We start from the raw sequence: 16255 nt of genomic DNA, 5'->3' as shown, positions 1-16255 counted from the left end.
TTCTCATCAGCTCTGTGGTGTTTCCACTCTGAAACTCACAGAGTGGGTTTGCAGTGAGTGCATTTGACAAGTCCATTTGAGGGTTTTGTTGAGAAGAGGGAAGGTCTGGTTCAACTTTTTATATTATTCCAGAAACTTTCCTCTAAACTTCCCCTCCACATTGTAATAGAAAATCTAAATACAAAGGACTGTTTATTTCCAATCCCTGATAACTTCTCTTTTTTCAATTACCTGATGATTGAAATGTCTCACATTAATATTTTTCCTAACAGCTGCTATGTCCCCTAAGGGTGTAGTTATCAAGAAAGAGGTAATTGGTAGAAGGGGCATTCTTCTTTCAGCAAAAGGCATTACCTTTCCCAGACATTCAACTTATGTAAGCGTTTCCCATGCGTGCCAGAATTGTTTCTCTGCTTTTCACTAATTGAGTGACCATAAGGGATCAGATTTGTATTGGGTTACAGAGTTAGGAACTGGTTCAACCAAATGAATTGAGAAAAACCTGTTTTTACTGCTAATTGCTTTCCATCTTCTGCCATGTTTCATCCCAAAAGAACAATATGCAACCTGCCCCTGAGCTGTTAAAAACAGATTTGTAACCTGGCTCCCTGGCTTACAGAGCCCTCCCTCCTATTATTTCTAATAAATATTTATATTGCTGGATATGAACGTAGCAGTAACTATGAAGTGTAATATTTTTTTAAGGTGGGGTCTTTAAATCTGTGTGATTATATGATTATGTTTTGTTTTCAGTTTAGAGGAATTCTACACAAATTCTAAAAAATTCAGCTCTTCCATACTTTTTTAACTGTTTCACAGAATAATTTGAGGTTTCTGAACTTACCAATTAGTTTCTAAATCCTCATTAAAAAAATAGAATACTTGATGTCTAAGCCCTCTGGAGAACACAGCCCTATTTATTATCAGACAAAGTACGTGTGGCTCTCTGACCTTTGTAAAAGTTCCTTTGTACATTGTTCTTCCATACATAAGCAGACTCTTTTCCTTATTGGCAGGATGTGGTCTAATACAAGAGAATTTTTTCAGCAGAGCTCGGTAGAGCAGGTCCTAATGGTATTTTTCTTAGGACTGCTTGCTTACTGTAGTATTTCTGTCATTGGTGTTCCCAGCAGTACTTTTCATTCTAAACTCTTGGAGCCTGTCCTGTCTTTTGAGAAGCCACCAAGGATGCCCATAGGATAAAGTTCAGTATCTGAGTGCATCCCTTGGGCACACAAAATCTCAGGTATTTAATACTCATTGTGTCTTAATCTAGTGGCTTACAGCATCAGGCATTTCCAGTTGGTAGACTTTTCATGATGAAATAGTCAAGGGAACAGTGAAGGACATGTCATGGTGTGATCATGGCTACCCCTGAGACCTCTCTTGACGAAAGGCCTAGCTGTAGCCAGAACACTTTTCTGTTGTTGTTAAATGAGCTTCTCTGCTGGTTAACATATTTGTGTCAGTCAAAGCTGGAGCTCCATCTGTTTTTGGGGGTTTTTTTGTGGTAGCAGTGGAAGTCTGTCTTGTAGGCAAGTGAAGGAACAGGATGTAAACCACAACATAAAGTACCCATACCATTTTTTGAGATAGCTTTTTTAGTAATGTCAATTGCATGGTTTAGAAAAGTTGTATTTGGACAAGAGTGTAATACTTAGAATGAGAGATAGATAATATTGAACCCCTGAGGGCACTGCTGCCTGGCTGGCAACACTCCATGCTGTAGGAGTGAGTGCTGGGCATGCAGGGGACAGAGGGATAACAAGATGCTGTGTCCTTGTAGATCTGTGCAATGCTTCTTACTGTATGCCTATTACCCATTTCCATTCTGGGCATCCTTCTGTGTTAAGAATATCTGCAAGCTGTGTTTTACAGAGTAGGGACTATAAATTAAACCCCTTCCAGAATTAAACCCTTGTACAAACAGAAGGTAGGTGTGTTGCTGATCTCCTTAAAATGTGAGCATAGTGATAGCCAGTTTTCCCAGTTCAAGAGTCTCTCAGTGTCAGATATTCAAAATTGGTACTATTGTTGATGTAACCATCCCCCCACCACTCCCCTTTGAGAATGACTTTCAAAGTTTCCAAATAAATGAGCTTTTACTTTTATATAAAAAGGGTAGGAAATATACATAGTTTGATAGATTTTTTTAATAAGGTAAATAGAAGTCTTTTTTTGTTTCCACTGCTGTTGTTCTTAAGTATAAAAGCAGCTGAAAGGTTAAATCCAGCCTTCCTAGTACTTCTTAAGGAATTTCTTTGTCATCTCAGTAAATTTGCTAGCAGCTAGTAATATATTAAGGAAAGAATTAATGTGATCAATCTCCATTTACTTTTTTTTTTCTTTGTCAAAAGCATTAGTCATTGAAAATCTTCATGGTAATGGAAGGAGCTTAAACTTTTCCAAATGTCTTCCTCCTTTAGTGGCTCATCTGTTTCCTTGATGTGCTTTGCATAATATTATTACTATATAGAGCAAATCAGTTATGCCAGTGCAAGGGGAAATTGGATTTCTTCTCTTTTACATTTGTATATTTATGCTGACAATAAACAGATTAGCCTGTTGTGACAAGAAACGTTGGGATATTTGACACCACCGTGACATAAAACCTGTCAAAAAGCAAATATCAGTTCTAACTGAGGCATTGTAACAATTCTGTACTTTTTTACAACTTTTATCATTAAGCAGTGTAATTTGCCTGAGGAAGAACCTATTTCCATAATACAGCAGATTAAATCCCAACCATTTAACCTCTCCATGCCCAAGAAAGAATGTGATATTTATCTTTCTTTTTTGAGTCTGTTATTTGTAAAATAGTTGTACTGGTTTGCAGGCTATCCAGTGCTGACTTTTCTTGCAGTTAGCAAGCTTACCCAGTCTGTAAATACAAACAGTCATTACAATTGCTAGCAGTTTGCTCACCAGTAAAAAGAAAAAAATAGCAAAATATATCTCAAAATCTGCTTTTAAGAAAAGATTTTAGGTGTAAAGATTTTACTTAGTAAAAATAGTAATTACTAAGTTTAAATATGAAATTTTAATTCAGCTTCTCTGATATGGTACATAGCCATTATCACAGTCTGATCATTTATTGTTATGTAATCACTGTATTTTTAAGTTACTTGATGCAGATAACAGTAGTATCACCTACCTACTCATTATAAATCTCAAAATGTGTGTAGTGAGTATATCTGTATCTAACAGTGTCTATAACACTATAGATTTTTAACTTGAATTTTAAAAGGCATTCAGTGTTTGCAACCTGTGTGAAAACAGCAGCAACTGAATCAGGGAATTTAAAGGTATTGTGTAAATAGTGTCCTCCATACCTGGGATTCTTCACACGCCATAAGCAAAGTGCAGTGAAGTAAAGGATTAGTTAGAATCTTCCTTATCTTGAAATTGTGCTCTGACATTATATTGAATTATGATCTTAGTAAAAGCTGACCAAGTCTCGTTGCTAAATGTCATGTCTTTCTTTTTCTGTTTCAGCTGAGACAATCCCAGTCATACTGCACAGATACAGAATGCCTTCGGGAATGTGAGTAACACTTGAGATCAGATGCACGGTAGTAAAATAAAGAGTAGTAATTAAAATACAGTTAGACTGGTCTTTAAAATGCAGCAGATGATATAGTGTTGTGGGAATGTATTATGTGAAATCAAATACTACAGTTCTAAACTTATTCTGTGGTGAGGTAATTTCTGAGCATCTGTGATGCAGATTAACATTTGTACATTGGAAGCATTGTATGGAAGCAGCATTGTATGGTGAGCAGGTTGGATGTATCAATATGCCAGCATGACCATTGGTCATGCCTCTGATCTTTCGAGGTCCCTTCCAACCCCTAGGATTCTGTGATTCTGTGATTCTGTGATTACTGAATCTTACCATTAACCTCCAAATAGTATAATCTGAATTTTTCCATAAGGGGAAAATTTGGAGGGGGCTTTATTTGTCCTTACAGCCATAGCAGCCTAAGCAGTGAAGACTGGATATTCAGCACAGCCCCCCCACATACACCTGTTCATGGCTGAGGCTGAGCAACTTCTTATCAGGCCTGTAAAACCTCTACTCCTCTGTGAGAGACAGGAGATTCCCCTCCAGCTCTGACTGATAAGTTGACATACACTGTGACTGCATTTCTGTTGTGTAGTTAACGAAGCAAAGTATTGATGGGTGCATTTCCTTGAAATTTGTTGTGAAATACATCCAAAAACTCCCCCAAACAGTGAATGTAACTAGGACAGTCAATCACTACCAACAGAGAAGCATAGCTGTGCAGAGGTTATACACTGATGTAAGCTTGCCCTGAGGCACTCTGTTTACACTTTTCATGGTCTAGAGGGAACATTGCCAAATGCTTATAAATAAAAATGAAGTGGATCTGTTTGTCCTATATTGCTTTACCAATTGAGCATATGAACACTCTCAATTAGCCTGCATCAGCACAGCACTACGGTAATGCTCAGAGGGAGCTAGGAGCATTTCATTAGTGTTCCTGGAAGAAGGAGCTGCTGGTGCCTGTCTTCTACAGGTCCAGGAGCACTGCAGTCAGGGTTTCCAGGGTGTTAGGGAGAGGGTTTGACTTTGTTCACTCTCATTTTCCTTCCTCTTCACTCCCCAGTAAAACTTCTTTAGAGATAGGCATCTGGCTTGGATTTGCCCTGTGCCCTCCCAGTATGAAACTGCCAGAGTCATTGCCATGTTGGGCTGAAGGTGAAAAGCAATGAGCTTTCCCAGATAAACCCTAAAAAAAAGGCAGGTGCTTGGCGCTGCTGGCTTTACTCTTTATGGGTTTCCAAGTTAGGCTGTGTGACTTCCAGCACCTCCCCTCTGCTAAATGGACCTCTCAAAGGGCAGACTTGATTTCATCTCCCACACCTTAGACATCTGCATGTGGTTTGTTTGTTTTTTATAAATCACGGGCATGTAGGAAAGGGAAAGAGGCAAGTGACAGAGTATTTTTTGTATTTGAAGTAGACACAGATAGGCTGTGCAACTTTCTGAACTTCAGTCAAAACCAAGCAATCCGTAGGTCATTCTCATTCAAGCCTTGGGAGTCTTGGCTCACCAAATTTATGAATCTCTGAGGCTCAAGACTGTGTAAATGAGTAAGTTTTTTTTATGTGTGGGCACAAAGCTTGTGGGATACCTTTCATGCTACCAGGCTATAGTATGCTGGGGATGTGAATTGTTTGTGGCAAGTAGCTTTCCATCCTGAAAAAGATCCTTGCAATAACTGCCTGTGCAGATGCAAGCAATTTGGTAGCAATTGTTCCAAACCAGTGGTTTGTTTCAAAAATCAAAGCAAAAATTACAGAGTAAACCGTATCCTATGTTATTATAGTGCCTTAAATTTGGTTCCAGCAAAGGTATTTTTCTAGTGATGCAATGACACAGACTGCCAGTTTGTCAGATTATTTTGTGATGCTTCTCTTGTTCTGTACTTGGGCCAACATGAGCTCTGTAAGACTCCCAGCAGTCAAAGGCAAAAACAGATCGAGCCTGGAGAAGATTCAAGAGATGTTCTCAGAGACAGATTAAAACAATTCTGGGTCAGTCTTCTGTGCATTGCTTCATCCTGTTCTGATGAGCTATACTGTGATAAGCTTATTTTTGAGGTGGGTCTCCTGTTCCCTAGGTCCCACAGTATCATTTCCTGTAACTTGCTGACTTCGATTCCTCATTTCAGGACCTTTGTACAACGAAGCTGTTTCACTCCCACTTGTTTGCTCATTCCCAGGATTTGGTATTCCTTCTGGAAGTGCAGCTGGGAATGTTGTCATACACAGATTCTTAAGTTGCAAGGTTGTGGAATAACTGATGAGATGTGTGTGGTTTTGTTTTGGGAAACGTCAGGGCTGTGGTTCAGCCAGTGTCACAGCAGCATCATCTGTTACGCTATTGGTACCAGCTGGAAGTTATCAGAAACACCCTGCATTGATCCTTCCTGAGCACACTTTGCTTTTTCAACCCTTGATTTCAGATCTTTTTTTGATTTTTGGAGGCAGATCAAAGCAGTATCATCAAGGCTTCCTCATTCACATTTTTGTGTTATTAGCTCCAAATTCTTATTTATGGTTGTCGGCACCATCATACTGTCTGACTACTCTTCAGAGAGTTTACTGCCAAGGTCAAGATCAGTGCTTTTGGATTTGTAGTCCTGCATACAAGCAGGATATGAGCACCACTTCAGAGAGATTTGGGCATTCTGCTTGGTAGCTGTTTGCTTATTCTCCATCTGACTGACTGCTGCGATGGTAAAGCAGCAGGTAAAACAGTCTGATGACTGTTTCTTCCATTTCAGTGGGTGCCTTGGAGGAAAAAGGCTGCAAGTTTTGAATATGCAACACATCTAATATTCTGTTGGGATTGTTTATGCACAGCAAATCAGAAGCTCTTACAATTTCCCTAGAAATGACTAATAAGAGATAATTATTTTCTGAATTCTGGCTAGTGCATAGCAGGGAAGATTTCTCTGAAATGTGTTGCAGTTGCAACATCAGCGGTTCATCCAGCCCAGGGAGGATCCCCAGCTGGTACTGAACTGCTTTGATGGCTCATGGCCCTTCACAGTCAGCCTTCCATGTCAAAGGAAATGAGATGCCACAAGCCTGAGGTTTTTTCCTCCATATTCTAGCAATTCCCAGATGTTGTGACCTCGATTTACCACATTCAGATTTTCAACGCTATTCTCAGTTATGTACTCAGCTTGTAATATGGTCAGAGATTACTATCTCAAATGTTGTCAACTCCCAAATTTTTATGTATTTCTAAGTGAATGCATATCTGTGATTCATCTTGAGTTGTACTCATTAGGGGAGTCACAGCAGCCTAACCTAACGGCATGAAATGTCTGCCAACTCTTCCCTCCCTTTTCTGGTAATTCCCTTCTCTGTTCCTCTGCTCCAGTTCTTTCTGCCTTTCTTCAGTTTCCTTATCCCTGCCTTTGAGAGTGTCAGCTTGCAGGGATTATCTGCTGAAGGTTCTGTAGCTTCTTTGTCTTCCCTGATGATTCACCTGCAAGATACCTCTCTTCATGTGGTTTTCTACCTTTCTTTCATAGAACAGACAAGGCTAAACACACCATGAAAAGGAGAAGGCACAAATCAGAGAAGATGCTTTTACTGTCCTACAGACAGTAAAAAAGTAAAGATCCAAAAGGAGATTCATCCACCATGAGAGGGCAGACAAAAAGCACCACGTAGAATATACTTTTACAGTAAAAGAAAAGCAATTTTTCCTCTTTATAGTACAACCTGAATGAAAAATAGTACTTTAAGAGGAGTACTGTGTTCATGTAAGGAGTAGTTAATTGTGGCATTTATTAATTTTAATATTGTATTCTTGATATTTCAGTTGCATGCCAGGTGGTGATTGACCTTTAATCTTTAAAAATTATTTTTAACATTCATCATTTTAGTAGCTTTGTCAGCCTTCTAGTAGAACATTAAATGAAGTTGCAAACATGTCACAGAAGATTATTTTTTCCCTTATCTTTTCTATCTGAGAGAATGCTAGTTTATACAGCCTAGTCTCACTTTCTTTAGGAAAAAGCAAGACAAAGATCTGTATCTTGTATGTGGAGCAACAGATAGGATTCACCACAGTCATTACCTCCCATGGGAGTTCATCCCACAGTCTTAGACCAGCTCCTCATAAAGCTTTGTCTTGCACAGAAATAATTCACCCATGATGTGAAAACATTCCAGGTAATCAAAGAGGCAAAACTGTTCACAGGCTTGATTCAGAAGTGCATGGGTCCAGGGAAGATGATACTCTGAAAATAAAGATTTTGGGTGTTGTGTGTAGACACTGTAAGTTTTCTTTCACTTAGTGACACAGAGATATGTACTGCTACATTTTGTATGAGTTGGTGTCTCCCAGGCACTGGAGATTAATAACCAGATCCATCCATCCAGATGGATGGAGGCAGGGACATTCATCTCTGAGGTCAAAACAAGACAATTTTCTAGCCATCTGGAAATACTAAAAAATATAATCCGTGGGTGCTTTTATAGGATAGCCTTTGTGCTTCACAGAATAAAGAAAAGCACTTCTAAATTACTTGCAAAAAAACCCAACCAATTTTAGGTAAAAGCACTGTGGCTGAGAACTCTTAAAAATAACATTTTTTTTCTTTTGCCCATCATCATAAATTCCATCCTATTTGGCTTCAGCTTCACTCAACTGTTCTTTATGCATAAGCTGGTTTTATCTGATTATTTTGTGATCTCAGTGATGGAGATCCTTGTAGCTAAAGATTGTTATCTTCTACATATTACTGCTCTTAGTAGCTGAAACAGCTGCTTGTCCCTTCTCATGATTTGTGATGCAAAACTTTAAAAACTGTGATTCACCCCAACTGTGTGAGATTTTGCTTATCCTCATCTCATAAGAGATCAGTGTAACAGAATCTGCAACATCTCAAGGCTTTATTAAAACAAATGCTCATTTGCAAGAGATGTGGGTTTCATGGCACTTAAATAGTGTTAACAGCATTGTGGCTGTTTCAGTATCTGGCACGCTTTGGGTAGATAGCACAGGGCCAAGCTGTTGTCTTGTTAACATTAATTTAGAACAGGTTTCAGCACATTTGGGTCCATCCAGACTGTATTACAAAGCAGGCTGGGTAGGAATCGCATCCTGCACAAACACCTGTGGTTCCCTCTGCTCCCTTCCTTGACCTGTAGCATGAACCAACCTAGAAACATTTACTTAGCCCAACTCTTGTTTAACCACAGACCCTAAGTGTGCTGTGGTTCAGCAGAAATTCCAGAAGGAAGGCTGACTACTCTCTGTTTCTCTGCATTGTGTGGGGAATCCAGCTTAACAGGTGATCTGAATTTTCAGTGTTCTGCTGAACAGGTCAGAGCAGGGACCTAAGGCTGTCTTATGTCCCGCTGAAAGTACTCTCAGGATGGCTATTAATGTTGTCTGGAAGCCCCCAAATAAAGCAGTTCTTATTTCCATGATGAATTACTTGCTAATTTACTGGACAGCATATATAAAGGCCATCCAAGATTTAAAACATTGATATATCATGTTGAGAACAATAATGCTTTCCCTCAACACAGCTGCAGGTCTGAACTCTTATGTGCACAATTCCATATGTTTTCGAATCCATTATATGATGGTTTTTAATGAATTAGAGGCTGTATCATTCTCATTTATTTTCTTCGCACTATGCCTTCTCCTCATATACAGCCCTTTATTCACTCAGATCTCCAAAAGAATTGTCACTTGTATATATTTCTAATCATAAAATTCCTCTACATTAGCAACTTCTCGAGTTTTGAAATGTCTGTATTTGGGACATTTAAAAGGCAAGAGCTGTATGTCAGTTTCATTTTTTTCATACAAGTTATTGGTGTTGTTTGTGCTTTGACAGGCATAAACTTATATAATACATGGTTTTTTCTTCTTTTACACTTTTGAGTACATGTTGTGTCATTTATGTCAACTCACAAAGTCATATTCAGAGAGCAGCAGTCTGTGAATGGCAAAGCTTTGAGCTTCCCCACGGTGCCCCTCTGCTGTGTCTTAGCTGTGGTAGGAAGAAAACACATTCATAAAGAGCCTCTCTTAAAAATGCTGCCTTGTGGGACAGTGATGAGGATGGTTCTTTGGTATCAGCATTAACCTTCAAGGAAATTACTGACTCCAGCAGTTCACTAGATATCTAGCAATATTAAACAAGAACAACTTCCAACTGATACTGAATCCAGACGTGACTGAATAATGGAATGATCCAGATGAGGTAACTGAAAAAATCTGGACATGAGTGTCTCTGTGGAATCTCACCAGATGTTAAAGTTTTCAACTTGAGTAATAAAATAGAATAGTTCTTCTCTTTCTGAAGGTTATTCATTATACTTTGTATTAATGGCTTTGGGTTAATTCATAGTCAGGATCACCGATGAAGATGTTAAGTCTTTAGATATTATTGTGAAGTATACCATGTAAGTACTATAGATGATTAACTATATATTGATTTACACTTCAGCTGACAACACTAGTTACAGTTTGATTATTTTAAATTGTCTTAAGAGAAAAGATGTTGTTTTCAAATATGCAGATGCTTGCAAGGGTTTCTTGATCCAAAAAGATTAACCAGACATTTCCAGCCTGATGAAATTTTCTCAGTTTTATTTCCATGCTTTGATGTCTCAAACATTCTGCGTGGAAATTAGGTGTAAAATTTTTCATATATCTCCTTAGCACTTTTTCTGCTCCTGGCAGATATGTTTTCTTTGATGCTGTCAGATGGTGCTGCCACATGACATGGATGATCAGTCATGGAGATCTGGCATACTGACTCTGATACTTGTTCAAACAAACTCTCAATAAATAACTTACTGTAAAAAAATAAAATTACAGCCATTAGTTTGCTCCCTTCTCATTAGAACTAGCTCCTCCGTGGAGGGGCTTTCAGTGGAGCCTAACCTTTTATCTCTTTGGTCTTACTTTCCTGTTAGTTTGAGGAAAAAAACAGACACCAACATACAGATGTTTCTCCCCCCCACACACATAAATGTATTTTGCATTAAGTTTGATTTCTTAAAAAAACAGTTTGATTTCTTAGACACAAAAGGCGTGTTTGTCATCTCCAGTCCATTGGGAGTTTATGTGAACTAAGAAATATTTGTTAAAATTCTGAGGATTCCTGTGAAATCTTATGAAACAGATTCTCTTTCCAAAGGGATGAGAAACGTGAAAAAACCCTCAATGTAACACTGAGTGAAAATTACTTTTCTCAAAGCCAAAAGGAAGGACCAATCAGATAACTCAATAAAAAAGTATTTCAGGGTTGTTGGTTTTTTTTTCTTTTCTGAAACATTGCATTTGTGTTTTCATTTGGGGGAAAGGACTCTGCTGTCACTCCGAGTTATAACTTGAGTTTTCCTTGTCTGTAGTGCCAGGACCAAATTCCTCCAGTGACAATGGCATCAGCTTTGCCATGATAATGATGGCCTGGGTGGTGATTGCACTTGTCTTGTTCTTACTGAGACCCAGTAACCTGAGAGGATCCAACACAGCCGGGAAGCCAACCAGCCCACATAATGTAAGTGCATCTGAAAGGGCCCTGCAGAGAGACTTGACAGCAGCTTACATGGATTTGCTTTAATACAGACTATTTTATAGTCATTTCCCCTGCATTTTTTCCCTTTATTTTCTTTAACAATGAAAATAAGTAAAACTAAAGGGTACAGGTGACAGTGTGGTCATAATGTCCTCCTGAACACCAGGTGTACCTGGTTGGAACTGCATCCTTCCTTGTGTATAAGAGGGAAGTCACAGCTTTTAAAGAACTCTGTAAACAAAGCTACAGCATGAAACTAGGAAGGTGATCTTAAAATACTGAAAGATCTTAAAAGAAAGTACAATGTAACTGTTCTGATTTCTTTTATTGCTAAATCCTCTTACTTGAAGGACTGTTTCTAATCCTGTACATGGGTTGTTTTTTTCTTTTTCCTCCTTTCTTCACCCTAGGGACAAGAACCACCAGCCCCACCAGTGGACTAGAGCGTTCAGTATTGGAAAAGTTCAGCAGCCAAAACGTTGCACGACCAAATGAACGAAGTGACCAGATTACTCCTAAACCCCATTCAATACTGTTTTCTTTTTGCATTTATATAGAGCAGAAGTACCATTCAGCAGTTATCTTTATGAACTGCCCTTAGCGACTTCAATTTTAAGTTAATTTTTGCTATCACAATTCCTGGTAGATAGTAATTTGAATGATGATAGGCATTGCAGGGGTTTTTTGGTTGTTACTGCTACTGCGGACATTCCACTCAGTCTCTCTGTTACAATGATCTTAATTTCTTTGCAGTGATTTCTGATATGCATTGAAAGGAAAAGAAAAACCCTGTCCTTCTATAATAATGGAAGGTTACTGACCTTTCTTCAGACTAATTCTTCAGACATGTTTTTTTCTCCAGTGTGCTTTTGAGAGTTATATTATGGTTGCAACTGCTAGCATAGTTATGTGGTGAAAAATTGATACTATTTTATATTTGCCCTGGATTCAGAGCTGTTTTTAGTCTGGTCTTTGGACCACTAATATAGTTTTCAGGGTTGTTGGCAAAAGCACGAATTGTCCACTAGAATTATACTCTGTGTGTGTGTGTGTGTGTGTGTGTGTGTGTGCAAAGAAGTGAAAGTTATAATTGCCACTGTCAAAGCTTTGACATATATAATGGGAACTTTACACAAGAGATTATATCACCAAAAATAAATTAACTTAGTCTTGTTCGTTAATAAATTATGCATCTTATTCAATATATTATTAAAAAAAATTATTCCAAAAATTGTTCTGTTTACTTATAGACTTTATGAAAAGATAAACTCAGTGGGAAGAACCTGGTAGAATTTTCTGTTCTGGTATAGTCCTTTAATAATAGGTATCTTAACAAGTTTTTAGCCATGATGTAATGTATATCAGACAGGATGAAATAATTTCAAGAGGTTACCAAGGTTACCAACTTCTAGCATTCAACAAATACTGGATATTCAGGTTTTTCACCTGCATGTTATCAGCAATTCTTAACATTTCACCCTTATCTACTGGTTGTAATTGTAGAATAACAAACTTGCAGGTGACTACATATGGCATGTCTTGTCCCTCTAATATTTGTGTGTATGTGTGGTGTGTTTATGTGTGCGTATGTGTGGCTGTGCACCTCTCTGTGCACATCTCCCATTGTAGCAAATGGGAATGACTTTTATATGTACATTAATTTAAGAACACTTTAAAGATGTACAGAAAAGTAACACTGTATATTTTTCTTGATCAATTTGAAAAATTGATGAGAATAATGTAAACAGCATTTTTATGTTACCAACATGGAGCTTCTTTCCGAACAGGTCAGTAGAACAGACATGTGAATTCAGAGCCTTACTTCACAAACCTTTATTTCATGAGGACTTTAGTTACAGAGCTGAAAGGACTGACTGTTATGATGCATAAAGGTTTGAATTAATGGGCTCCAACAAAAATCTCACATCAGATGTGATGGTTGACAGGTGCAGGGTTTTCCTCCTCAGGGTAAATGACGGGCCAGCTAAGCCTCCTTGTAAAGTACTGCATAGACCTGAAGAAAGGCCTCTGTAAATGGATGTAATTGCCCTCTGAATTTCTGTGGAATAGTGTGCTCCTAAGCACAGGAACATGTGTTAAAAAAAAAATAGAAAAAAGAAAAAAATAATTAAGATTGGGCCAGGTGCTCTCAGTGGCATCAGAACAGTGCCATGTAAAGCAGTGGAGCTGCAGCAGACAAGCTGAGAGAATTTGTCCTTTACACCTAATGGTGTACAGGCCATAAACACTGTGTAGAGGTGTCACTGGGACAAGCAATCTGACTGTGCTTGCTTTTTGCCTTCTGTGTACATTTATGTTCAGGATACTGTTTTGAAAAGAATGATTAATAAATACATCCAACCAACAAAAAAAATACTTATAATATCCTACAATGACCTTTTCTCCAAGAATTTTTGGCCAGAATTCTTCACTATTGGATGCATAAAACAGGCTTCCAGTTGATTAAAAAGCCAACTGAAAATGGCTTCATTTCAGACAAAGCACCACTACTCATCCTTTTGGAATTTGGTGAGGTTTTCAGCACATGCTCTCACTTGTGAGGATCAGTCCTGCTTTACTTGTGTGTATTTATAAAACTCACCATGTGCACCCAGCTCTAGCAGCCTCGGCAAATGAACTTTCTGTTCAGAGCAATGCTGTGTTTTACATTTGAACAAACTGTCTTTGCTTGAAATTCCTCTTAAGTAATTGTCCCAGTGATTTTATACATGTATGTGTTCCTCATGTAAATTGCTATTTTAGATTTTCTATGGAAAAGGAAAAACATTGGAAATATTTTATTGTAAAATGTTTTACTAAAGAGCCAGGCCACTATCCCATGTCAAAATGTATGCCTTTTAATTTCAGATAATCTCTCCAAGATACAATTAGAATTAAAGTAACTAATTTTAGGACTGTATTTTGCCACTCTTATTCATGTTAAATAGTGCCTTACTCATCAAGTAGTTGCACCAAAGTTTGTGGGACTACTCTGAGATAATGTACTAGTAGCAGCTTTAGTAAGGGTGGCAGAAATCTGGCCTTTAGTGATGTAGTTTGTAATGAAATAATTGTATCATGGTTACAGATGTTTATGATAAATTTTGAGAAGAAATGTGGAAGATATTAGTGGTATGTGGAGCTTCAGGATATGATTAATTCTGTAATGACGATTTTAAGCTCAGTTAGTAAGAGACACAAGTTGTAGCAACTTGTGAAATACGGAAGGAAGTTTACAATTATACCTTAGTGTAGAATTTTGTTTAAAAAATAGTATTTTTAGAGTCTGCTTAACATAATTATACTCTGAAATGAGAAATCATATGTATTCATGCATTGTCTGCAGATCACTTAGCCTTGTAATGTTTATGATCGAAAAGGAAGGGTGATGATGTGACGTACCTAATGTAAATCGGTGGTTTCAGATGTCTGAATTATGCCAAACAAAAAAATAATCTGTGCCATTTGCATTTTCTTAGTAATCTTTTACTGAGTACTTGGATTGGGATAAAGGGCTTGTACTATGCACTTTTTATTGACTTAACAAAATAAATAGCAATCATTAGTAAGCTTTTGTCTTTGTCTCAGTATTTATACAAGGCATAGGACTGTGCCAACCTATCAATTTCTGAGGTAATCTGAAATAATCTAAAAATGTGTCAATAAAAATAGCTTGTCATCTATGTAAATTTTAAAACTTAAATTCCAACTTTTCAGTGGCCGCTTGCCTTCAGTATGTATCTGGAGCAAGTCAGAATGAATTTTATATGTGTAAGATACTTTAATAACCAACTCAGGTCTTTGCTTTTTGCTCCTCAGAGTAATTATGCAACCTGGGAAGTTAGAAATACTACTGTAAGAAAATTAATGATAGAGGCCAAAAATGCCAGTTATTTCGCTTCATTTTAGATTAAATCCTACTACTTCGGGATTTGCAGTCTATTTTCTAGTCCCATTCCTTGGCAGTGTTGGACCCAGAGCTGCTCTGTGAAAGGAAGATGCTCCAGTGGATCAAAGGCAGAATGTAGAAATAATAGAATCCTGCTGCTTCCTTATGGTTCCCATGGAGTGCAGCACTCTTCTTCCTCCAGCAGTAGAGGATGAAATGGTGAGCACTGCCTTGTCAGCAGCTGAGACCCCACTGTAAGGATTCCTGTGTTAATCCAAGGGAAAAAAGAAAAATGCCAAAGGATCATTAGGGATAAAATAATATACAGCTATCTAGAGATAGCAGTAATAAATACCAGAGAATCAGAAACAAAATCTGAATTTATTTTTAGTAATAATGATTTTAAAAGAGTCATTTAATAACAAGTGCCTTAGGCATTTGAGTTAGTTTAGAAATTGCATGGTCTTAATCAGAGATATTAATTTATGCTCATCAAGACTTAGTGTTTTATTTGAACATGAGGTTATAAATAACCCCTAAAACTAAACCTAAACTTAATTTACAGCAACATTTGTTGAAATTTTTGCCAGGGATGCACTTTCCTATTATCAAAAGTGATGCAGAAAGGAAAGAAAAATTAACTGATTTAAATTAACTAAGTTGAATGGATTTCCAACGAGGCCTGGCTGCTCAAGACCACCAGGTAAGTGGGGAAGATTACTCTGCCCCAAAGACTGAAAAAAAAATTTATCCTCTTTAGGATATTCAGGAGAAATACATCAAATTATCACAGCAAAATACTGCATGAGGGCAAAGTGGATTCCTCATGAAAACTGACAACTTACATTCATTTTTCATTCTACCCTTACTTGTCCAGTACCAGCCTGCAGCCTACAGTGCAGTTCACTGCAAAGATACAGACCTTGGGGTGGGAGAAGAGTCTGCCTGTGCCACAGTGAAGCACATCCTCACATGAACAGCACAACTCTGCTGACTTACAGAGGGTTACACTCCTGGACATCAGCTGGAGATTTCTCTCTTCTCATACAAGAGTAACTGAACATAGGTTATTTGATCTTCTATCAAAATTCTTGCCAATTCACTTAGCAGACACTTTGTAACTGAGTATCATAACCAGAAGAATCTGGCTTTCACATGAATCTTTTAACATCTGTGGGTAAAAGTGTTGGTCAAAGAGGGTGTCTGAAAGAAATGTATTTCCATACATGACAATAAATATTAAGTCATTTGAAGCTTTTTAAAGTTTTCACTCTTC

General features: G+C 37.8%; 1 protein-coding gene across 1 annotated transcript in view; it reads left to right on the top strand.

The window, feature by feature from the left end:
- Positions 1–14659, top strand: part of SMIM14 (small integral membrane protein 14) — a 39272-nt gene extending 24613 nt beyond the window's left edge. The window contains exons 3-5 of the mRNA XM_030449900.1: positions 3496–3544; positions 10924–11072; positions 11501–14659. Of these exons, the coding sequence (XP_030305760.1) occupies positions 3496–3544; positions 10924–11072; positions 11501–11533 (231 nt within the window). The 3' untranslated portion in view covers positions 11534–14659. The remainder of the gene's footprint in view (positions 1–3495; positions 3545–10923; positions 11073–11500) is intronic.
- Positions 14660–16255: the final 1596 nt, after the last annotated feature.

This window comes from Calypte anna, chromosome 4A (genome assembly GCF_003957555.1).
Source record: "Calypte anna isolate BGI_N300 chromosome 4A, bCalAnn1_v1.p, whole genome shotgun sequence".
NCBI classification, from domain to species: Eukaryota; Metazoa; Chordata; class Aves; order Apodiformes; family Trochilidae; genus Calypte; species Calypte anna.
The sequence above is the reverse complement of the archived record's forward strand: the minus strand, read 5'-3'. Positions and strand labels throughout refer to the sequence as shown.